The sequence below is a fragment of the Leopardus geoffroyi genome, chromosome D1, assembly GCF_018350155.1.
Source record: "Leopardus geoffroyi isolate Oge1 chromosome D1, O.geoffroyi_Oge1_pat1.0, whole genome shotgun sequence".
NCBI lineage: Eukaryota > Metazoa > Chordata > Mammalia > Carnivora > Felidae > Leopardus > Leopardus geoffroyi.
In genome coordinates this window covers 2,979,747-3,005,536 of record NC_059329.1, presented here as the reverse complement: position 1 = coordinate 3,005,536, position 25,790 = coordinate 2,979,747, and the positions used below count along the sequence as shown (strand labels likewise).

General features: G+C 44.0%; 1 protein-coding gene and 1 long non-coding RNA gene across 6 annotated transcripts in view; one reads left to right on the top strand and one right to left on the bottom strand.

The window, feature by feature from the left end:
* Nucleotides 1–25,790, bottom strand: part of LOC123600582 — a 478,564-nt gene that overhangs the window by 181,647 nt on the left and 271,127 nt on the right. The gene's annotated exons all lie outside the window — the stretch shown is intronic.
* On the top strand, nt 591–19,936 carry LOC123600580 (caspase-12-like). 5 transcript variants are annotated; one of them, XM_045482607.1, is made up of 13 exons: nt 591–953; nt 1,861–2,110; nt 3,637–3,699; nt 3,858–3,998; nt 5,562–5,810; nt 7,093–7,155; nt 11,176–11,267; nt 11,678–11,851; nt 12,737–12,971; nt 13,373–13,519; nt 16,330–16,439; nt 16,834–16,953; nt 17,828–18,888. In XM_045482607.1, exons 2-12 carry the CDS (start codon nt 1,903–1,905, stop codon nt 16,930–16,932), a joined length of 1,581 nt encoding a protein of 526 aa, XP_045338563.1. In that variant the 5' UTR covers nt 591–953; nt 1,861–1,902; the 3' UTR covers nt 16,933–16,953; nt 17,828–18,888. The 5 variants fall into 5 exon arrangements, with proteins under 5 accessions (XP_045338563.1, XP_045338562.1, XP_045338564.1 ...); XM_045482606.1 differs by having other exon boundaries at nt 627–953; nt 18,181–19,936; XM_045482608.1 differs by lacking the exon at nt 5,562–5,810 and having other exon boundaries at nt 663–953; nt 18,181–19,936.

The following is a 25,790-nucleotide window of genomic DNA, read 5'->3' as shown; positions in this document are numbered from 1 at the left end:
CCTGTCCGGGGCCACTGGGCTCTTCTCCACGTGACGTCTGTCATCTTCTAGCAATCCAGCCCAGGTGTCCAAGAGGGGGAAGAGTGCCATGCCTCTGAAGACCCGGGCACAGAGAGTTGCGGTGTCCATTTACCGCATGATGACGGCAAGACCAAGTCGTAGGTGAGCTCCCAGTCAGAGCAAAGGGTTCAAAGAGACTGGAGATGCAGGCCATCAACAAAATCAGTATTGTACTGAGTGCTTTTTACAAGCACAGGAACAAAATTTTCAGTGATGCGAGCTAAGCATATACTGGGGTTACTTTGTAGTGTGAGACTATTTGGGTGGATGATCTTATTTCATTTCATAAAAACTGTGTTACTTAATTGCAATTGCGAACACATGTTAAAAAAAAAAAAAAACTCTAATTTTAAGTAAAAGAGTCAACCAAGAGAAATATACACATTTTCCCCAGAACTGACAAGCGGGCAGATGAGGAACAAGAGAAGAAAAACGACCGCTTATCTGGGTTTTTAAAAACAGTGACAGGGAGCACCTCTGTGTGTCACTTTCCAGCTCCAGTTAAACCTCGCAAACTCACACGTCATTCAGGGGTTGAGCGGACCTCCGTCCAGTGAGGCCTCTCTGCCATTGGGTGGCTGACAGACGGCACCGAGACAAACGAGGGTCTATTTGACTTATTAACTGTGTCAAAAATACACTGCAAAACAGAACACAGCGACTGTGAGACAGAAGAAAGAAGAGCCAGGTTTTGCTTCCTGTTTTTCAAAGGAAATAAGGTATAGATCAGAAGACGGGTCAAATTCTTTCTTTGCAAAGACAGAGGAACCTGAAAAGCTGTAGTTTCCCGTTTAGATTTAGGTAACAGCAGCCAATCCACTAAGAGCAAAGATAGAAGGCTGCTTTCATTTTCACTCCTTTTCCTGCCCAGAGAGCCTCAGCAGCAACAGCCGGTGAGTGGCTCCAGTTTTCCATCGTTTATGGCCGTGTTTGAGGGAATTACAGGAGGACGAGGAGTGGGGGAGACAAGGGGGACTCGCGAGGTACCCTGGGGACGTAAGGGATTGGGGCTCAGGGCACGGTGGCAGGTACGCGAGCAGACGAAGTATTTTAGGCAAGAAGTTAGACCTTCTAGGAAAAGGAAGGAGATGTAAAAAAAATCTGGAGCTATCTTCTTAACACTTTGCTGTGATTTTAGCCCTTTCTGTGAACTCACACTGAGAGTTCTTACCCGTTTTATGAGTGTCCTCAGCAGGGTGAGGGGCCGTCCATGGGGCATTTCATTTCCTCCATGCTTCTGCTCCCCGTGTGACCTCTCATGAACAGCAGGGACCAAACCAGCCACACTGTGTTTTCTCAGTCTCTGAGGCCAGAGTCACCCTGCAGCCCTTCCTCGGAACACAAACAGGGGTCCTTTCCTAGATGCTAATATGTCCGTGCTTTACTGGTACACTACGGATGATGGCAGGTTTTTAAATGAGTAGTGATAAAAGTGACAGGAAGTAAAGAGATCATAGGTGACACCGAGATAGACCTGAGTCAGCCATCACCAAGCCAGTTAGTGAGGCTGCTTTCTTTCTGTGAGCCTCACTTTCTCCACCAGTAAAAGAACAGAATCTTGAAGGCGACTGGTGCTACTCTAAGTGTGGTCGTTGGGCAAGGAGATTTGCCATGATCTGAGACGTTGGGAGAAATGAAAATCACACACTCCACCCTGATCACGGAGATCAGATTTCTGGGAATGAGGAAGTTCTATTTACCGAGCTCCCAGATTCTTTTGCGTGTTAAAATTTGAGACCCATGGGCCTAGAATTCAATATCTAAAGTCTGTCCATACCTAAAACCCTATTGTTCTCACAGACAAGACATCACCCCAAGGTCCGGCCTTACGACAAAACGGGGATGGCCGGCAATAGGGTGAACGACTTTATTGAGGACTTGAAGGGAAAGAAGGTGTTAACAAAGCAAGAGTTACGTGCATTAGGGAAAAGAGTGGACCTCATCGTGGATAAGACTGAAGGCCTGATTGATGGTCTCAATGAGAAATCGGGAATAGTAGGAAAAATGTTAGTGAAAAGTATCTTCGGTCCCAAAGGCGAGCTGGCTTTAGGTGAGTATCTTGGGTCAAGGGACGGGTAACTCATTGGTTACCTGCGCTCCTTATGCTGTTTCTGTGTTATTTCCTTTTTTTTTTTTTTATAAATTTTTTTTTTCAACGTTTATTTATTTTTTTGGGACAGAGAGAGACAGAGCATGAACGGGGGAGGGGCAGAGAGAGAGGGAGACACAGAATCGGAAACAGGCTCCAGGCTCTGAGCCATCAGCCCAGAGCCTGACGCGGGGCTCGAACCCACGGACCGCGAGATCGTGACCTGGCTGAAGTCGGGCGCTTAACCGACTGCGCCACCCAGGCGCCGTTTCTGTGTTATTTCTATTTGCAAGTGGAGAATCAACTATCCACATGTCTAGTCCCCTCTCCGCCTATCGTACTTAAGACTACAAAATGCCCCGGTCCGCCCCAGACTCTCTGCCAGCATCTGCAATCACTTTACACTGCTGCACCTTTCCTTTTCTCTTCAGCATCTGTCACCTTCAATCATTCCATAACCTCTCTCAGTCACTGTGCCGTGTCTCCCCCGCTAACACATAAACTCCATGAGGCATAGATCTGTGTCGGCTTCGTCCACAAGGTAGCCCGAGCTCCTGGAAACGAGCCCTGACACATAATGGGTGCTGAGTTAACGTCTGTTCAATGCGTAAATGGTGCTCGGGCTCTAGGAAATTCTGGGACAGCCTTTAGCCAGTCTGTGGGACACTGGCCATACGCTGTGGACTCGAGACCTATTCCCAGATGTGAAATGTTCCATAGAAACACAAAATCCACCATCGTCTGCTCACGTGTGGCTTAGCCCAAGGAATAAATCTCTGAGCACCGAGATCTGTCCTTGTTAAAGGAGGACAGAGGGAACGTAAGGGCCCGTGCTGCATCAATATGTCTTTGGAGCGTGGGAGGCACACTTTTCCTATGAAGGGTCAAGCGTCACCATTTTAAGCATTTACGACCAAACGCTCTCTGTCACAGTAACTCCAATCTGATGCTGTGGCATAAAATTAGCAACAGACAATAAGTACAAAGTGAGCGTGAGTGTGTTCCAATAAAGCTTTATTGGCCAACACTGGTGTGGAGGGAGTTTGGCCTGCAGACCAGTTTGTTGTCCCTCTCTACAGTATAATATACACATGAGTATATTCTCAAAGCCTGCAACATCCTTCTGGGATTATTCTGTCATTACTCAAAGACTAACTTTACAGAGATGTGCACTTTCCTTCCTCAGAACGAAAAATGCTATTGCAGAAAACTGTGATTAAAGAATTTATTCCTGAAATCACATGAGCAGGAGCATAATGAGCCCTTCGTTGTTTCACGGAACCTCTGCCTCCTCCTTCACTTGGCATAAAGTCACAGGCCTTAAGAAGCAAAGCTGGAGCTTAGAAAACGAGCCAAATTCCCATGCTTCATAGAGAAGGCGCACGCTAAACAGAGTCATTTACTTGTGAGCACAAGGGAAAGAGTTTCAAGTATGGAGGTTCTAGAAACTTAGGTCTGCTAACAAATCTTCTTTTCGATTATTTCAGAAATTCTTGATGAAATTGAGAATTGTGACTCTGACAACAGCGGGTCATATTCCTCTTCGACAGGTAAGTGCCCTCAAATCTCATGCGACGACAAAAACTTCTAGAGGTGTCCTCAGGCCCTGCAGTAAAGAGCTAGGAAACCTGAGTTTTCAGTTACCATCTCTGCAAATAATCTACAGAGAAGAGCAAGGATATTTAACTTCTCATTCATTCTACTCCAGAATATGAAGATGAAAGTGAAGAAAGTGAAGAAAATGAAGAAAGTGAAGAAGAGGAAAATGCTGAGTCACCCCAGGAAATGGATCCCCCTACAGAAGACACCAAACCTGCTGGCTCATGTGAACCCTCAAACCTCACTGAGGGTAAGGCCCTACAGTACAGGGGAAAGACCAGTGAGATAGGTTCAGAAACTCTGGGTTATTTCTAACTTCCTCACTTTCCCCCCGGGTCACAAGCAAGGTCAACACTTATATCCCTGGTTCTCCATCTTCTGAGAATCTGGAAGTGAAGGTGAAGATCATGAACTGGAGGAGAACTGGGGGTCGTAGGCATAGGTTCTCCTAGGAGAGGCAGCAGCATGGACATGTGGTGATGCTAGATGAGCTGAGGGAGACAGAGAGGCCCCTACTGGGCAACAGAAAGAGAGCTGGAATAAAACACAAGCCATCTCTGCACTGTGCCCATCACTGCTGCTGACTAACCACGTTCCCTGGTAGAATTCTCTTAACTTTTCTGAGACTCATTTTTTTTTTCTGAGTCTCCCATTTTTAAAGGAGATTAATAACATCTATAAAGATGCATAAAACATCAAAGAGAGATCAACTAACAACTGCACAAACAGAAGAAGGAAGTGGTTGAGAAAGACACGTTAAAAAAAGCACAACAGGACCTGTCACACATACCATGTGATCAATAAAGAAACTGATGACTTACTGAACCACATTCGAGAATCGTAGTGTCTAGAAAGGAGTGATAGTGCTGTTGTGTTTTGATTAGCATGTTTTCAGAAGTTCTGGACAAGCTTACAAAGGCATAAACATTTTGCCATCTTTATTCACTGTCTTATCTATTCATATATCCGTATGTATATATGCATATATTAGCTGAAAACCTACATATGCTGTTATAATCACTGTGTTTATAGCAGGAAGCGAGATAAATAAAGATCCTGCTTTCATGGAGTTTACAGTGCAGTGAAGGTATTTATATAGTAAGAATGACCAAAATACAAGCATAATTTGAGGAACGGACGAGAGAAAAGAGGCGAGGCATGTGGGCCAGGATGAAGAGCTATGAGAACTCATCTGACGTGATATTCGGGACAATGTGACCAGTTGGGATGGGATGTGCCATACTCTGAGGCCAAGGCCTTGCAGGGAAGGAGGAAACAATCGCAAGAGCTCTCAGTCAGAAATGGTCTTGCCATGTCCCAAGATCAATCTGATGGGAGAGTAGGAGATCAGGAGGGATGTGGTAGAAGGAGCTGTTACAATCTCAGCTTGGAGCTACCATACTATTGAGAGCCTTTTAGAAAGTGGGAAAGTATCGGGATTGTATTTGCAATAGAAAGGCCCTTAGAAGTTTTTAGGTGGAGGAGTGATAAACAAGCATAGCATCAGAAAGGTCAAATGTGTTCAAATGTTTTAATTAAGAGATCATAGCTTTCGGCTGGTGTTGCCATAGTAGGGAAGTTGTCACATGGTCAAATCTGGAGCACCTTTGGACAGAGAGTTGACAAAAACATAGACAGAAATAAAAATAATAAACTCCACCTTGATCTACCAAATCAGATTTCTAGGAATGAGCTCCAGGAGCTCTGCTTAACAAGCTCTCAGATACTTTTGCATTTTAAAATTTGAGACCCATGGGCCTAGAATCAGACATCCAAAGTCCTTTCCATGCTTAAAATCTTATTGTTCTCACAGACAAGAAATCACCCCAAGATCTGGTCAATGACAAAAAGGGGATTGCCCATGGCATGCTTGGTACCTTTTTTGCGGACTTGAAGGAAAAGAAGGTGTTAAAAGAACGAGAGATACAAACACTAGGGGAAACAGTGAATGTCATTGTGGATAAGACTGAAGGCCTGGTTGGTGATCTCACTGAGAAAACTCAAATGGTGGGCAAAATGCTAAAGAACCATTTCTTCAGTTCCAAGAGCGAGGCGACTATAAGTGAGTATCTGAAGTCAAAGGACAGGTAACTCATTGGTATCTGCTCTCCTTATGCGGTCTCTCTGTGTTCTTATTTCTATTTGCAAGTGGAGAATCAACTATCCACATGTCTAGTCCCCCCTCCGCCTATCTTACTTAAGACTGCAAAATGCCCCGGTCCGCCCCAGACTCTCTGCCAGCATCTGCAATCACTTTACACTGCTGCACCTTTCCTTTTCTCTTCAGCATCTGTCACCTTCAATCATTCCATAATCTCTCTCAGTCACTGTGCCGTGTCTCCCCCGCTAACACATAAACTCCATGAGGCATAGATCTGTGTCGGCTTCGTCCACAAGGTAGCCGAGCTCCTGGAAACGAGCCCTGACACATAATGGGTGCTGAGTTAACGTCTGTTCAATGCGTAAATGGTGCTCGGGCTCTAGGAAATTCTGGGACAGCCTTTAGCCAGTCTGTGGGACACTGGCCATACGCTGTGGACTCGAGACCTATTCCCAGATGTGAAATGTTCCATAGAAACACAAAATCCACCATCGTCTGCTCACGTGTGGCTTAGCCCAAGGAATAAATCTCTGAGCACCGAGATCTGTCCTTGTTAAAGGAGGACAGAGGGAACGTAAGGGCCCGTGGTGCATCAATATGTCTTTGGAGCGTGGGAGGCACACTTTTCCTATGAAGGGTCAAGCGTCACCATTTTAAGCATTTACGACCAAACGTTCTCTGTCACAGTAACTCCAATCTGATGCTGTGGCATAAAATTAGCAACAGACAATAAGTACAAAGTGAGCGTGAGTGTGTTCCAATAAAGCTTTATTGGCCAACACTGGTGTGGAGGGAGTTTGGCCTGCAGGCCACAGTTTGCTGTCCCTCTCTACAGTATAATATACACATGAGTATATTCTCAAAGCCTGCAACATCCTTCTGGGATTATTCTGTCATTACTCAAAGACTAACTTTACAGAGATGTGCACTTTCCTTCCTCAGAACGAAAAATGCTATTGCAGAAAACTGTGATTAAAGAATTTATTCCTGAAATCACATGAGCAGGAGCATAATGAGCCCTTCGTTGTTTCACGGAACCTCTGCCTCCTCCTTCACTTGGCATAAAGTCACAGGCCTTAAGAAGCAAAGCTGGAGCTTAGAAAACGAGCCAAATTCCCATGCTTCATAGGGAAGGCGCACGCTGAACAGAGTCATTTACTTGTGATCGCAAGGGAAAGAGTTTCAAGTATGGAGGTTCTAGAAACTTAGGTCTGCTAACAAATCTTCTTTTCGATTATTTCAGAAATTCTTGATGAAAATGAGAAGGATGAATCTGGCAAAATCAAGTCATTTTCCTCCTCAACAGGTAAGTGCCTTCAAATCTCACACCACAATGAAAACCTTCAGACCTCTAGAGGTGTCCACAGGCCCTGCAGTAAAGAGCTAGGAAACCTGAATTTTCAGTTACCATCTCTGCAAATGATCTACAGAGAAGAGCATTGATATTTAACTTCTTCTTCATTCCACTTTGGAATCTGAAGTAAATGTGAACAAAGTGAAGAAAAAGAAAAATGCTGTCAGCCCAGGCATTGGCTCTCCCTATAGTGGAATCCACCAAACCAAATGGCTCTTGGAAACCCTCAAAGCTCACTCAGGATAAGGCCCTACATTACAGAGGCCCTATGTCACAGGGGAAAGACCACTGAGATCGGTTCCGAAACTCTGGGTTATTTATGTATTTAAAAAAATTTTTTTTAGTGTTCATTTATTTTTGAGAGAGACAGAGAATCAGAGCACAAGCAGGGAAAGGGGAGAGAGAGAGGGAGGCACAGAATCGGAAGCAGGCTCCAGGTTCTGAGCTGTCAGCACAGAACCCAACGCAGGGCTCAAACCCACAAACTGCAAGATCATGACCTGAGCCGAAGTTGGACGCTCAACCAACTGAGCCACCCAGGTGCCCCAGAAACTCTGGGTTATTTCTGACTTCCTCACAACCCCCAGGTCACAAGCAAGGTCAACACTTACATCCCTGCTCTCCACTTCTGAGAATCTGGAAGTGAACGTGAAGATCATGAATTGGGGGAGAAGGCTGGGGGTCGTAGGCATGGGTTCTCCTAGGACAGGCAGCGTCATGGACACGTGGTGACACTAGATGAGCTGAGGCAGACAGAGAGGCCCCTACTGGGCAACAGAAAGAGAGCTGGAATAAAACACAAGCCATCTCTGCACTGAGCCCATCATTGCCCCTGACTAACCACATTCCCCGGTGGAATTACCTCAACTTCTCTGAGACTCCTATTTTTAAATGAGATTGATTAATAACATCTATAAAGGTAAATAAAACATCAAAGAGAGATCAACTAACAACTGCAAATAGAACAAGGATGTGGTTAAGAAAAACACGCTAAGGGGCCCCTGGGTGGCTCAGTCGGTTAAGTGTCCTACTTTGGCTCAGGTCATGATCTCACAGTTTGTGGGTTTGAGCCCCACATGGGGCTCTGTGCTGATGGCTCAGAGCCTGGAGCCTGCTTCGGATTCTGTGTCTTCCTGTCTCTCTGCCTCTTCCCCATTTGCTCTCTCTCTCTCTCTCAAAAATAAATAAAATGTAAAAAAATAAAATAAAAAAGGGAAAAGAAACACGTTAAGAAAAGCACAACAAGACTGGTCACATATACAGTGTGATCACTAAAGAAACTGATGACTTACTGAACCACATCCGAGAATTGTAGCGTCTAGAAAGGAGTGATAGCGCTGTTGTGTTTTGATTAGCATGTTTTCAGGAGTTCTGGACAAGCTTACAAAGGCATAAACATTTTGCCATCTTTATTCACTGTCTTATCTATTCATATATCCGTATGTATATATGCATATATTAGCTGAAAACCTACATATGCTGTTATAATCACTGTGTTTATAGCAGGAAGCGAGATAAATAAAGATCCTGCTTTCATGGAGTTTACAGTGCAGTGAAGGTATTTATATAGTAAGAATGACCAACATACAAGCGTAATTCGGGGGATGGAGAAGAGAAAGAGGCGAGGCATGTGGGCCAGGATGAAGAGCTATGAGAACTCATCTGACGTGATATTCGGGACAATGTGACCAGTTGGGATGGGATGTGCCATACTCTGAGGCCAAGGCCTTGCAGGGAAGGAGGAAACAATCGCAAGAGCTCTCAGTCAGAAATGGTCTTGCCATGTCCCAAGAGCAATCTGATGGGAGAGTAGGAGATCAGGAGGGATGTGGTAGAAGGAGCTGTTACAATCTCAGCTTGGAGCTACCATACTATTGAGAGCCTTTTAGAAAGTGGGAAAGTATCAGGATTGTATTTGCAATAGAAAGGCCCTTAGAAGTTTTTAGGTGGAGGAGTGATAAACCAGCATAGCATCAGAAAGGTCAAATATGTTCAAATGTTTCAGTTAAGAGATCATAGCTTTCGGCCGGTGTCATGGTAGGGAAGATCTCAGGTAGTCAAATCTGGAGCTCTCTGGGATGGAGAGTCAACAAAAACTATCCTGGACTGGCTGTGGGCTACATAAGGAAGAGGAGGCACCAAGGATGATTCTGTGTTTTGGGTAGGCAACTAGGTGAAGGGCGTGAGGAACTGAGAGAGCAAAAAACTTGTAGTAGAGAGAAATCTGAGGAAAAACCTATTTGTAGGAGTGGGCGAATATCAGGAGTCCTTCTCTCTACACATTTACTTTGTTGCTTGGATCACATCCAAGGGTCCATGTTGAATACACAGGTAGATTCAGCCGCGTTGTTCACAGGGGGACCAGGCACGGGAGTAAATCTCAGGATTCAGCAGCATGTAGACAGTATTTAGGATGACGTGTCTGGAAGAGGCCACCTGGGGAGAGATGCTGACAGAACATCTTAGAGGGTTCAATGTAGAAAGACCCAACTCTGGGAGGCGTGGAGAAGCGCAAGGCTGGCGAAGGGCATCCAGCTTGAGAGAGGACGGTTACCGCACGCAGAGCCTCTGAAGCCTGGAGAACCCTGCTCAAGGAGGAAGGTGTGCTCGACCACGTTTGAATGCTCAAGAAGCAACAGATGGCCAGTGGGGACCTCAATCTCAAGCATTTAAGTGTTGAAAATGACAGTCAGTGTCTACCGCATGAAGAAAAGAGAACGAGAGATGAAAATAGTGAAAAGAGATGCCACCTTTAACGAATTGTACTGAGAAGCAGAGCGGGGAAACACAATAGCTGGATGGGACACCAGGTGCAGGGGCAGAGTGCGTAACAGATAAAGGGATATCAAGGCATGCGATACGCCAGCAGGGAGAGCACAGCAGGGGCAAGAAGGGGTACAGAGGATGCAGAAGACGGGGACGAGGAATCACCCGAGTACAGTTCTCGCAGGTGAGAGGAAATCGAGCGGGAACGTAAGTACAGTCTCTACCCTCAGCCAGGAGGAAGAATGTGCCGTCCTTTGTCACAGGAGGGGAAGGAAAGAAGGTGGGCAGACGTGCGGGAAAATGAACAGACCTGTTGGTTTGGAAGATGAAATTGTTCTTACCCAGCAATACTGGAAGGACCGGAAGGCTTGTTTCCCTACGGGAAAACGACAACAAGAAAAGGGAAAGATGCCTGGTAGCTATTTTCAAGTATTGGAAGGTAACTACTCCTTAATAAGTGGTTGTAGGCTCTTCATCTGTGCCAGATAATCATTCTAGGCATAGGAAATACAGAGATTGAACACATCTTCCCTGTCCTAATGAAGCCTACCATACAGCAAGCACAATTAAGAGCTATTATTATCATAGTTTTTAGGGGCACATTTACATACAGTGATCGAAACACGAGGAGAGAAGCCATAGAAGTATTAGTGAGCTTTCATGGGAAAAGGAAGGAGACATTTGTCTTGATGGTTCCAATGCAGGAACTATATATACCAGTGCTTTGAAAGCTCACACTCCAGGATCCTCAGAATTGGTCAAAATGCTTTAGAATTCTGCAGGGTCGCTGTTAGTGGAGACACTGCACTGGTGGTAATAACGGGCACAGCAGGGATATTTGAGTGGAGTTAAATAACTGAATAATCACTTGACCAGGCCACATGAACATCAGGCTTCCTTCCAAATCTTAGGTACTGTGTCTGTGTGAGACTAACGCACGGGGATTGAAGGGTTACTCAATGCCATGACCACTGACAAAAACAAAAGCTGTCCGTGGGGTCAGTTAGAAGCAGAACGAAAGATGGTAGTATGAAGATTTCTCTTTTTGTCATTTGTAATACAAAATGATTTTTTTGTTGTTGTTTTATTAAGCGTTTTGAAGGGATGGCGGTGAGCGTTTCCTAAGAATGAGAGCCCGGTGAAAAGATCCTCATGACTGCCAGACAGTGGGTGCTACTCCTTAATGAGTAATTTTTTCTCTTGTAGTTTTTCAGGTAACCCAGGCTTCCCAAATCAATGTGCTGAAGCTTTGTCCTTGTATCCATTTTAAGGAACCAAAGACAATAATGGCACATGAGGTAATATACTTTGGAATAGGGGCACGCAAGGTTGTCCACTCAAACAACATGGAACTCACTGGAAATTTCAGTTCTTGCTACAGATGCCTTAGGATCAGCCCCAAAGGCACAGGATGCTATTCAATCAGCTTATCTAATTAAGGGGCCTTTACATCAGATTTCCTGTCTGTTTCATCCCGTCCTCAAACATACTTTAAACTCCTCGCCACCAGTGAACCGAAGCAAGGTTTCCGAAGCGTGTACTCAGAACTACTACACGGTTTTAGTCTGGTGCCTTGTTCATGAATCCCTAGTTCCATCCCCAAGTCCTCCAGCCATCCAATCTCTAATTGTAAGGGCCTATTTTGCATAGGATTTGGAGGCAAAAGTGGGAGGCTGGGTGCAACTCACTCTGTGTCGGTTAACTGCAGATCTATCCAGTGATGGAGAAGAAGAGCCGAATGCGCCTGGCTCTCATCATTTGCAATAGAACATTCGATTATCTTTCTGAGCGAGAAGGCTGTGAAAAGGACATTTCGGGGATGCGAGATCTGCTGGAGAACCTTGGATATTCAGTGGTTATAAAGGAAAATCTCACCGCTCAGGTAATGGCCCCAGAGAGTGGGATGAGTTGGCATGAGTGTCCCTCCTTTCATCTCCTTCCTGGACTCCTTCCTTGGCGGCTGTCAGAACGGAGCGCACGTTACAGAAACTGCATTTCTCTAGAATAGGCATCCTGCACCCCAGCCTCTCCCAACGTACACTCTGAAGGCCAAGACTTAGATGGCAGTAGTTCACTAAACAGGCTGGCTCTTGCTAATGCTCTCAGTTTGGGAGACACCCATCACTTGATAGTCTATGTGAGACACCACTCTGAGGCCTTTATAATTTCAGTATCGTGTGTCTGAATGTGAAGCCAAGTAGGCGGTTAAAAAACAAAACAAAACAAGTTTTGCACACATACGTACACAGAAGAAGTTGTGATTCTGGCTTCGTCCAAAAACATACCACGGGAGGCTTTAGACAAACCATTTTAAACCTAGCAAGGAATCTGTTCACGTCTCTACGCCAGTGGAAACCGTCCCTCCGTCTCTGTCTCTGTCTCACTCTTTGTTTAATGAAAACTCGCGGCAACTGCAGCCTGTAACACAGTTGTGAAAAGCAAAGCCTTTGGCAGGAGACCCGTCACCTCACGTGTCCCTCCCTGTACTCCACCTCCTAGCGTCTCCCTCAGTCTAAGGATCTACTGAACACCACCGGGCTACACGCTGTATGAAAAAACCCTGCTTTTCCATTCTATACATCCAGCTTCCTGGCTGTATGTCAGAACGTAATTTCTCGTACAATGCCACTCTGTCCAAATCGTCTGATCACTCCGTTTCTGCTGTCTCTCTCTCCCTCTTGCGTGTGTGCGTGTAAAGTCCACGTACTGTGTGAGCACAAAGAAGACACAGACAGCTCCCAGGTGGTAAGTCTGGAAACTCTTTCAGGAAATGAAGGTCGAGCTGAAGCACTTTGCCACCCGCCCAGAGCACCGCTTCTCAGACAGCACGTTCCTCGTGTTCATGTCACACGGCATCCTGGACGGGATCTGTGGGACAAAGCACAGGGAGGAAGAGCCAGATGTCCTTCACGACGACACCATCTTCCAGATTTTCAACAATCGCAACTGCAGGAACCTAAAAGACAAACCGAAGGTCATCATCATGCAGGCCTGCCGAGGCAGTGAGTTGGAGCTGGGGGACGCAGGGGGTGGCCGTCCGCTTTTTTCTGTGATTAGCCCGGTGTCCGGCCTTCGCCTTCCCAGGGCTGAGGGAGAGAAACCACACTGTAGAACGGCACTTGGGCCTGCTCCAGAAAGAGGCGAAGCCTGTATCGTCGTTGAACAAGCGTTAAGTGCGCTAGAATAACAGCACGTGCCCCGATCATCTGGGACTAGGTTCTACTAAACTTAAGTGGCCTCTGTGTAGTTCCCAGTCAGCGAGGCAATTTTTCTATCAGGAAGATACTGGCATTTTTAATAAATTCCAGATGGAAATGTATTGAAGTAAAGGTATAAGGGTTAAGAGACATTTTGTGTGTCTGTGTCTGTAACATCTCTTGTAAGACAAGCGTGTCTCTCCCAGAAGGCAACGGGGCCGTCTGGGTGACAGATGTGGGAGAAGCCTGTGCATGGCCGGAAAACCAGCCCTCAGCACCCTACATCTTCAGTGATGCCGTACAAAAGACCCATGTGGAGAAGGACTTCATCGCTTTCAAATCTTCGACTCCACGTAAGTGACTTCAGAGAGAAGCTTCTCGATCTCCTGTTAGTTTCCAGATCACAGGCCTGGCTGTGATCCTATGTGATTGCTGATTGAAAAACATCTCTTCCTTCATGACAGATTTTAGGCAGAGAATAGATTTAAAATACGGAGGTTTTTATAACTAGAAAGCTAGAAGTCTTCATTTTGGGGGAAACATTCAAAAGAAACCAGAGTTTTATGAGGATCCAGTGTTCCAATAGTCTAACTATAAACCAGAGTTGTTTTTGTTTGTTCAGACAGCAATGGCACATGATTTGGCCCACCTCATCACCTGCTAGCAATTAAACAGGTAATCAGTAAAACTATAGTACTTTCTTCACACATTCCAGAACCTCTTACATTATTATTTGACTCTAATCTAAAAAAAATTAGTTAATATTCAAATGCCTGACTTCAGCATCATGCAGCCAAGACTGAAAATCCTCCTTTGGCAGCAAAGACAAAGTAGGAGATAGAAACACAAGATATACCGAGCTGATCGTGGTCAAACCTGCAGAAAATCTATTTAACAGGCACCCACGACATTGGGGTGATTTAGAGAACCAGGGCAATTCCAAGAATCTTGTTTACAAAGCCACAGCTATTAAGTCCTCTACTGCAGTGATTACAAACTGCGATGTGCGCAGACATCCCTTTGGAACGATATTACAGGCAGGGTTTTGATTCAGTGGGTCTGGGGGGGTGGCGAGATGGTGCCTTTCAAAACACCCTGCGGTGAGGCTAGTGCTGTCCGCCCATGGCCACACGTGAGCAGCAAGGGACTGGAGGACCCTCTGAGTGTCGTCTGACAGGAAAAGGCTATGCAGGGAACACCCACTCCATACCTGGAACAGTCATACTTCTCTTTGTTTTACATACTGGAGTTTAAATAAAACTTTATTTGAAAGAAGAGCTCTATACTTTTAGCAATTAAAGGAAGTTAAGAAGGCATATATGGGCTGGTATGTATCTAAGAGACTCTTTAACTTACTTAAGGAAATGAAGTCCAACATGTAAAGTTCTTGCTTTCATTTCTGCACACGTAACGACCTGCTAAGGTGGAGTGCGCACAGGGTGTAGGGTCCACAAGTGAAGCAGATGTGCTTACTGAACCTCATGGAGCATATGGTCGGAGCAGAGAGGCAGAGGTTAACTCAGGGGAAAATATACACCCACGTCTCATAAGTAGATACTGACTGTCTCTTGACTGTGCTAAGTGCTTTGAGGAAAAACGTGTTGAAAGATGAAGGAGTTATAGAACTATGTCAAGGGTAAGTGAGGAACGTTCCAGACAGAAAAAGCACAGAGGACCTGGGAAAGAAAGGAGCCTGGAAAACTGGGCCAGTATATCTGGAGCACAGAGCTGGGGCTCAGTGCTGAGAGGGAGGTTGGAGAGGTCAGGAGGGGTCATGCGATTTGGGACCTCATAGGTTCGGGAAGGATTTGATCTTTTCTGTTTACATACTTTATTACTAATATTACTTTATACTAACAGTAGTAGGAAGTTTTGGTGAAACTTCAGCAATGAAATGGTAAGATTATCATTTTTATATAACTACTCCGGGGATTCTGTGGGGAGTGGATCACAGTACAGCAGGAAATACAGGAGGCGGGTTAAAACGCTACTGCAGGGTTACTGGCCACAGCTGGTAACGGCAGTCTCGGGAAGACACAGCTGTTGAACCCAGCAGGAATTAGTGTATAAAATGTCTAGGACCCAGTGTGGGGAGGATGCGGCAGGGCAGTAAGAAGGGATGACACAGAGGACTCAGGGGATGGTCATGGTGCGTTCATTAAAACGGGAATCCTGCCAGAAAGTGTGAGATGCCTTTGGCATATTTCCAGATGAAACAGAGAGAGTCCCAAAGCCGTGTAGCTCAGAAAGGAGAATGGCACCAGGATTGGGGAGGTGGTGGCTGAGAATTATGTCTCATGGTCTAAAAGTGGATGAAGTCATACAGGAGCAGAGAACAGATGGAGACGAGATCCCCAAGCTGAGGCTTGTGAATGGCAGAGGTCAAGCTGGGAGGCAGAGTATTTGCAAGTTGGGCTCAGGAAGTTTCCTATCAGGGCATAAGAAAGAAAAGTAAGGGTATGTATGTGCGGTCAGTGTGACCAAGAAAGCCTCCACTGGACTTATGGCCAGTTTCTGATTTGAATGAGAGAGATCGGGTGAAAGCCAGCGAGTGACCATGAGATTGAATGACGTGGAGGCCATGAATGGCCTTGGGGAAAGTGACTTGGTAAAGTCAGGGTGGTGGGGGGAGACAGCAGGCGGGCGAGCGGGCTGGGGCTCGGAGGATGTGAAGACGGTGGGGAGAGACAAACCTGAGGAACGCAACCATTAAAAGGAGGAAGGAACAGGAAGGTAGCTGCAGATAAAGTGACCATCAGACTATTAGCTTTTTGACGATGGGAGAGATTTGATCACATTGCAGTGGTCATGAAAAGCGGTAGCTCAAGAGATGTTCACGATAAAAAACGAGCAAAATATTCCAGGAGAAAACAGAACAGATGAAGAGGAGGTCCAGAATGGCACGACAGGAATTAGTTTCTTTTCCACTACTTGCAGTCCGAGGCAGGTAACTTTGGCTCTAAGAGCCTGAACGGGGTTGATGACTGAGAGTCCACGACGGTTTTCTCTGGGCCTCCTGGGGACACTGGAGGTCCCAGCTTTGCCTTTCTCTCTCCTCCAAAGCACTAAAATCAAACTATGCCCAAAAGCTCTGACTCTAAGAGTCTTCCACACACAACACAAAGGCCACATCTCCCAGTATCTTAATACCTTTTATTTGCAGATAACGTTTCCTGGAGACTGAACACAGATGGCTCCGTCTTCATTTCCCATCTTATCCGCTACTTCAAAATGTATTCTTGTTGTCATCATTTGGAGGAGATTTTCCGAAAGGTACAGGTCTTCTGTTTTTTTCAATGTCATCACTGTGCAATCATTGTCAATTTTTTTTGGTGGGTGGGTGGGTGGGTGGGGAATCCTGAAAGCTCTTAGGCCATCTTGGAATTCCTTCCTGTACTCCACGTTTGTTTAAAGAGGAGGCTTTGGGGACATATTGCACGGAACCAGTGTGAGTTTCTCTGATTCTGATGGCCTTGTTTATTCAGAAAATGCTTGAGGATACTCTATCATGCATGGATGTACTATAGCCAAGGAAAAGCTAAACGTTTCTTCTGTGTATACCCCCCTGGCCACAGCCTTAAAACATACCACAAATTCTGTGACTCCTGAGGGAGAAGTCCAGATTTCCCTTTTAGGAAGTATCTAAAGATTTTCTTTCCTGCCTTAGGTTCAATATTCATTTGAGACTCCAAATATAATTACCCAGATGCCCACGATTGAGAGACTCTCCATGACACGATATTTCTACCTCTTCCCTGGGAATTAAAACTCATACACAGCATCTCAGGTAAATGCTTCCAAGAAGTGGACTTGGGAGCTCCCTGCTCAGAGCCTGTGTGTCAAATGCAGACAGAATGGAGGACAGTGACAGGGTGTAGCTGCCTAGTACTGTCCTGTCCCCATGTTCTTTTTTTTTCAACATAATTCTTTTTTTTTTTCAACATAATTCTTAATTTTTTTTAATTTACATGCAAATTAGTTAGCATATAGTGCAATCATGATTTCAGGAGTAGATTCCTTAATGCCCCCTTACCCATTTAGCCCATCCCCCCTCCCACACCCCCTCCGGTAACCCTCTCTTTGTTCATCATATTTAAGAGTCTCTTATGCTTTGTCCCCCTCCCTGTTTTTATATTATTTTTGCTTCCTTTCCCTTCTGTTCATCTGTTTTGTCTCTTAAAGTCCTCATATGAGTGAAGTCATATGATATTTGTCTTTCTCGGACTGACCAATGTCACTTAGCATAATACCCTCCAGTTCCATCCCATGTAGTTGCAAATGGCAAGATTTCATTCCTTTTGATTGCCGAGTAATACTCCATTGTATACATATACACCACATCTTCTTTATCCATTCATCCACTGATGGACATCTGGGCTCTTTCCATACTTTGGCTATTGTCGACAGTGCTACTATAAACATGGGGGTGCACGTGTCCCTTTGAAACAGCACACCTGTATCCCTTGGATAAATGCCTAGTAGCGCAATTGCTGGGTCACAGGGTAGTTCTATTTTTAATTTTTTGAGGAACCTCCATACTGTTTTCCAGAGTGGCTGCACCAGCTTGCATTCCCATCGTCCCCATGTTCTTAATGACCCTTGGGAAAACCCTGGTTTCATATGAAATTATAAGAAACTATAAGTCTAATGTTTCCCTCCAGTCTTAATGTCTCTCAAGGACCTACCTACTGAGTGGAAGATATTTAGTTCCGAAGCTTGCACAAAAAAACTGGATGTTCATATACAGCTGGCGTGAGGCGTCCTCCCAGAGAAGTCAGTTTGGCTGAGTTTCATTCCTCCTGTGTTTGGGATGAGGACTGCCTGTACCACAGTGTCAGCTGGAGGCTGCTGGGTGTGCACCGAGGCAATGAGACCCTAGTGCGGACCTCCCCTTCTGGGGGTGACAGGCCCATAGCCCTTTTGTGAAGGCACAACTCATGGTAGGCATCGGTTCTGTTTATACCTTACCTCCTATGACCCCTTTCCTTATGTTTCCTTCTCTCTACTTTTCCAGGGAAACTGGGCCATTATGTACTCGACGAATCTACTACTTTAAAAGGGCAATGTCTGCTCGTGAATATTTTTATACGAAACTTCCCAAATGCCCACCTTCAACCAAGGCCAAGTGAAAATCAATGTCATATTGTGGCTGACTTAGTACTTACTACATTTTTAAAAAATTATGTTTGTTTTCTCACGTTATTGTAAAGGTAAAACATTTTCATTGCAAAACAAAGTTTAAGTATAGAAAAACATTTAAAACATATTTAATGAATAAGTGATTACATTAATAGGTGTCCTGGTATTAGGCAAAGATCATATTCTCGGGATAAACTCTTCTCTGTTATAAAGGATCATTCACGTACTCTCCATTTGGAAGACTATTACTAACATTTGACTTGGGACATTTACATTATAGACTGAATTCTCATTTATTTTGACTCATTTCTAACTTGGCCATAGGATATTTTGATAATATCTTTTAATGAACTACAAGTAGTATTTTTTTTGATTCCTAGAATGTGAAAAATCTTTGTCCCTGAGTTCACTTATGAGTTCTCCTAAAAACATATACAAAGGCCAGTGTGAATTTATTTCTTAGTAGTATGTTTTTATTATCAAAATGTTGATTTTTTTAAAAAAAGTACCCATACATATCTGCATCTGTATACTCATTAACTTTCAAACTATAGATGAAAGCCAATGTGTATAATCACTAAAAACAAAAAAGAAACAAAAAAAAAAACTTTATTTTGTTTGAATCTTGAGAACATGGAGATTATGTAAAAATATCCCTTTAGAACTGAAAGTGACAAAGAGGGAAGTGAAAATCAAGTTCCGTGAAATGATTTATGTTCTCTCTCTTCCATCCTGTGGTCTTACTTCCTCTCTCTCTACATACACAAACTCACAGATGAATTTAGAAAGCTAACTGTGTAAGATACTCTATGACCTGCACTTGTGTTGATTCAAAATTACCATCTAGGATTAAAGGGAGATGTGAAGCATCAGTAATATACAAAGCCTAAGCTTAAGAGGGTGGGGGAAGGCGATCAAGGGCTGACTGGGAGCTGGGTAGAGTCTCCTTCCTGTCCCTTTTCACTCAGCCCCTTATATTCTGAAGGTCACATCTCCAGCTGTTGGAGCTACAGCTCTTAAAGTCAACAAAAGTGCAGCCTGGTCAGCAAGAAAGAGGAAGAACCAGCAGACACAGGCCCCCTCCCTTTCAGGAAGTCTTCTCTTCCTATAAACCAAGAACCACCACTGGGTCCAAAGTAACTCACAGCTGCACAGAAGTTGAGAAATGAAGTATTTATTCCATGTGCCAAATTCCTAGCAAAAAACCCCTGGGAGTTTCTATTAAGAAATGGGGAAAAGCAGATATTGGGTCCCTTTGACTGTCTCTGCCAGAGATTGCTTCCACATTTGATGGCTGCCTAATACTGAATTAAAAAAAATTTTTTCAATGTTTATTTTTGAGGGAGGGAGTGAGACAGTGTGAGTGGGGGAGGGCCAGAGAGAGGGAGACACAGAATCTGAAGCAGGCTCCAGGCTCTGAGCTGTCAGCACAGAGCCCGACGCGGGGCTCAAACCACGAACCGTGAGAACATGACCTGAGCCGAAGTCGGACGCCCAACTGACTGAGCCACCCAGGCGCCCCTGCCTAATATTGAATTTAATGGATGGATGAGAATGTATTTTACTAAGTTCAGTAATTTCCAAATGTGTTATCTTATGCGATTTATAATAAAATTTTCTTCCTAAATATATCTCTAAGTTGCTCTCTGATAATACTATTGGAATAAACTCTCAGAACTAAAATGACAGGGTTAAAAGCATTAAAATTCGAATTTTCTATGTAGGGTAGAGCTCAAAAAATGGTCTGAATGTGCACTCCCCCTGAGCTGAATGCACTATGGCTCATTTTCCTATATCTGCACCAGCACGATATGTACTCTATCTTGTTAATTTCTCAGGCCCAAAATAAAAATTATTCTGATGTGTGTTTGCTTTCTAAACCAGTTAAGCATCTCTTCCCACGCTTATAGGTCACTGAAAACAAGTTAAATGTTAACTGGTGCTTCCTCTTGTCCACCAGGTCTATGGGGGGGGGGGGGTCCACCAGAAACTCACAGGAACCACTAACTGGGCCACCTCTCTGGCTTCCAGCCCAGCCGGGACTGTGCATCTCACCTGAAAGGCACATTCTTATCAGAATCTGCTAACCCCTTTGCCTAAACCAATCGCCCCTTGCACCCCATAACTGCATGACTTACTACTGCCCTTCCTGGGGTTTCCACTAAGTTAAGACCTTATCAGTGTCCTCACTTGTCTAAATGACCCAGACAGCCTTCTCCTGCCCCTGATACTCCCAACATCCTCACCCTTCTTGATTTTTCCACAGTACTGATTACTTATGACACACTACGTAATTTGTCTACTATTTATATGTTCATCTCACTCCATGAGAATATAAGCACCGTGAGGGTGGTGACTCTGTTTCCTTTGTGACAGTATTCACAGAATTTAGAGCCGTGCCTGGCGCAGAGCAAACATTCAAGTTTCAACTAGATGAATGAATCCATCTAAAATCATCATGATGTGGACCTACGGAGATAAAATATACAGTATGTTTTCCCAAATGGCTTTGCAATACAACCTTTTTTTCTCAGCCATAAAAAACTTAGGTTTTGGTTTAGTTGGGGATTAGTTTTTTTCATATTTTATCAAACCTACTCCTTTTTGTCTAGGTACTTCTTTGGGAACATCTATTATTTGTGTGGTAAAAATTCAAAATGCATTCTTTCCTTCACAATCAAACATCTTACCTTCCATAAACAGTGTCTGTATGATTGTTCTCTGCCTGATTTAATAGGAGCTGTTGAGAATGTCACGGCGAAAAAGAAGTATTTACTACATACACAGAGCTTATGTAAATAGATATCTAAAACACACTGCTATGTCTGAATGCTTGTGTCCCCACAACATTCATAGGTTGGAATCTTCTTTTAAGAATGTTTGTTTGTTTGTTTACTGAGAGAGAGTTGCAGAGACAGAGGGAGTGAGAGAATTCCAAGCAGGCTGCATGCTGTCAGTGCAGACCTCAATACAGGACTCAGTCTCACCACCCTGAGGTCATGACCTGAGCCAAAATCAGGAGTTGGACGCTTAACTGACAGAGCCACCGAGGTGCCCCCATATGTTGAAATCTTAACGCCCAGTGTGATGGTATGAGAAGGTCCTTGGGAGGTGTTTAAGGTCAGGGGGTGGGGCCCTCATGGATGGGATTAGTGCCTTATAAAAGAGGCTCCAGAGAGCTCCCGGCCCCTTCCCACACCTGAAGACTCAAGGAGACTTCTGTTGGGGCTCCACCTGAATGTGCCGGCATCCCGATCTCAGACTTCCAAGTAGATTTCTGCTGTTTAGAAGCCACCCAGGCTGTGCTATTTTACTAAAGCAGCCCAAACGGACCAAAACACATGCCATGTTTTACAGTGAACTAAGAATGTTAGTCCAGCCCTGTTCCCCTTTCTAGAACCATTGTGTCGACAGCTGGCATTTCCAAGCACACACTTGTCCTTGCCAGAACCTCACTTCGCATGTTAATTACCTTCTGCTTCTCCTTCGATACCAAATCAATCACCAATGCTGCCAATTCTACCTCCTCATCGCCAAATCCATTCTGTTCTCCCCATACCCTCTCATCAATTCCCGTCAAATGACCTGTACCTGTCATCTCAAATAGTGCATAGACTCATGCCTGGTCAACATAAATCCACATGAGTCTTCCAAAAAGTAAGCAGACCTCCATTGGAGAGACACTGCTCAGAAAGGAGTGTCAGTCATCAGCTTGCTGTTTCCTTATCTTCTGCAGAACAGGACGCACACATGTTCTCATGGTTCACAAACTCTGTTGTGTCCTTATTCCCCTCAACCTTTCCATCCAGAAGCCCATTTCCACTGAACTACCTGAGCCGTGTCAGGCGCCACGTACCTGTGCACGTTCTACGTGCCTTTATGTGCACTCATTTTTCCTTCCTGGATCGACCACATACCCCACGTCCAAAACACTCGCAACTGTCTAAACCCTGATTATTCCTCGTAATAGTAGTGGTAATAATAATGATAATAATAATACTGAACAAAAACAGCAATAACAGTGGCAATATGAGCAAACATGAGAAGAAATATTCATCTGAATGTTTTTATTTATGCTAAGAACTTGGTAAAACATTCTTATAAACATTTTCTCACTGAAGATTCAGCTCAGGTACCAGCTCCTCCAAGAAATTTTCTTTGATAATTTTTTTCCCAACTGCTAGGTAGTCTTCCACCATGTAGTCACATGTTTTGAGAGACAGTATTTGTCAGACGAGGTCCACGCAAGACAAGAGACATAACTCCACATGGATAAAGAGATTACACTTAACAGAGAGATTTTTAAGTACAGGGTTGAAAGTCTGAAAGCGAGGAAACGGGATACCAAGGGACCATGAAGGTGGCATCTGCAGGAAGCATCTACCAGTCAGCTCTGAGACTGAGGGGTGTTGACGGAAGGAGCTGAAGTTATCAAAACCAAAATGCTGCCAAATCAGGATGTGGACATCTGATGAGCGACTTGGTGGGGTAGCCATTGGTGTGTGAAAGCCTGGACATGGGAGTCCGACGAGGCAGAATCCAGACCTTTGCAGAAAGGACCCCACCAACTGCCTTCAGGGGGTGTGACGAGGCAGGTTCTGGGAGTAATGGGACAATCCCTAACCTGAAACTAAGGGAAGGGTCACTGCTGACAGGAACCAAGAAACAGGTAAATTCTTCTCTTGTCCTTATGCTTTCTTACCTCTTTCTTTGCTCCTTATTGGCAGAACCTAATGGGAGGTAGGCTGACCAAAGTAAACTGGAATTTGTAGAATTCCAGCCCCAGTATCATAGAGTATCGTGCCTGGTGCTGTCCTCTGTAGCCTGTTAAGTTTATTCTGCTCCTCTCTCTCTCTCTCTCTCTCTTTAATTTTTTTAATGTTTATTTATTTTTGAGAGAGAGAGAGACAGAGTGTGAATGGGAGAAGGGGAGAGAGAGGGAGGCAGAGAATCCGAAGCAGTCTCCAGGCTTTGAGCTGTTAGCACAGAGCCTGAAGCAGGGCTCAAACTCGCAAGTGGTGAGATCATGACCTGAGCCAAAGTCAGACGCTCAATCGAATGAGCTACCCCAATGCTCCTTGCTCCTCTTTTCTTGATGCTACAGTAGTATTCCCATCACCACCACCACCACCACCACCACCACCACAAAATAATAAAGAGAAAAGTGGTTCATATCAGTATGACCCAGGAGTTGCAAAAGCTGAGGGAGAAACTCTGGCTGGACCTGACTCTTTTCCCTAGCCAAGCATGTGAGTGGTAGCGTTCCTGAGCTGTAAGGTAGTTGGGTCCTTTGCTGACCTTCTGTGTTTAAAAAGAACATAGGTGCTGCTTCCAAATTTCATGAAAAATATCCCATGTGCAGGAAGCTAACTGAAAATTTGCATGGAAGGAAATTCTGAGAAACTTAGCTCTAGCTTAGCTATGTTGACACAATAAAAAACTAAAAATGGGACCTGCATATAGTATAGTATAAATATGTAGTATATATGCTTATAATATGATTCATTGAGTTTCTCTTCCCTTCTGCATTCTTTTCCTAGATGCTATCATTAAATTTCATGATATATAATATCATCTATATGTAGAAATATTCTCACTGTATATACTCAACAGATTGGTCTTCTAAGTTTCACATTAATATTTAACTAATTACCAACTCACCATCTCCCTTGGAGCATAATTCCAAAATTGAATTTGCATACATTACAGGAATACCTCTGAGACACTGTGGCTTCAGTTCCAGATCATTTAAATAAAGCAAATATGGCAATAAAGCAAATATCACAATAAGGTCAATCAAATGAATTTTTGGTCTCCTTGTACATACAAAAATTATGTTTATGCCATACTATAGTCTATTAAGTGTGCAGTAGCATTATGTCTAAAAAATGCAATGTGTATACCTTAATTAAAACATACTTTATTGCTACAAAATGCTGACCACCATTGGAGCTTTTAGTGAGTCAGAATCACTGATCATAGATCACTGTAACAAATATGATAATGAAAATTTTGAAAAGTTATAAGAATCACCAAAAGGTGACATGGTGACACGAGAGACATCAAGTCAGCAAATGCTCTTGGAAAAAATGGTGCCAGGAGATTTTCTCTATGTGAGGTTGCCACAAGCCTTCAGTTTGTTTAAAAAAAAAAAGTATCACCCCCCCACCCCCCTCAGTCTACTCCTTAATTTATTCTTCTATTCTTCGTACATGCTTCTAGTAAATAATACATATAATAGATACAGAAACTGGAGACTTACCCTTGTTACCTTTCTCTCCTGTGAACTCCACTTAAATTGGTCACTTGTATCTGTTGACTCAAGTTTATCAATTTCTCAACAGCCTGTGCTTTCAGCCCACCTGAACTACCACCAGTGTCTCTTAATGTCCTTAAATTATGCAAATTCTCCTTTATTGTCAGGGGAAGCAGTGGGGGATAGAAAGAATAGATTTGGTGATTATGACACTAATCAAATTAGATGGCTCGGCTAATCGCATTCTGTGATGGGGATTTTCTGTAAGGCTGAGAATATTCAATCTGCTATAAAAGATAGGAAAACAAATAGGATGGATGTAGTTCATAAGAAATATTAAGCACAGACAGGAATATGCCAGAATTAAACATATGAGTTATAGGTAAAACTCACAGGAGGGGTTTAGTGTATATACTGAATAAGAAATAACTTGTGCGCTACAGAATTCATATGATTTAATATACATAGTAAGTGAATAATATGTAAGAGATGTCCAAGATAGAAAAAGTAGAAGAAGCAATAGAACAAAAATATGCTGCTTAAAGATACAAAGGGATGGACAGAGCCACATCGTGATCATGCCGCCTTTAGACAAGGACTTTCCGCTTCGAAGTTGGCCACTGTTTGTTGACACCCAATAGAGTTCCATTCTGATCCCACATAAGCTCTACTCAAGAAACACAAATAAGACCAGAGGCTGTTCAACGGGCCAACTCTTGCACCAAAAACACTTGCCCTACAACTCGGGTAGAGTAGGGGCACGCCATAGATGGAAGGATTTTCCTCCGTGGTCCCCTCTCATTCTGACCTCAACTCTGGTTCTCGTGGCCAAACCATCCGTCGTGAAGGCTGACACAGCAAGAGGGGCAGGGTTTATGAACAATGTCACCACCAGGACTCAGGGAGTTCTTTTACCCTCTTCTTGCTCTAGCTAAGTGTATTAACTTATTTCATTCTTGCTTCTTGCTCAGTATTTTAATTAGTTTAATAAGCCATAGTGTTTGGTCATTTTAATTTGGTCTGAAAGCCTTGTTGTTGTCTGACCTCTGGGACAGCGTGTTAATTAGTGTACCGGACAGCTACCACTGCATTAAGGGAAACCCACACGTAACAAATCCTCAGCTAATGGAGTTGCCCTTTGTCTTGGAAGAAGACATGCAAAGGAGGCAAATGCTTCTCAGCACAATGCCAAGGATGTTATTTACAAAATCAGGTTAAAGTCAAATTAA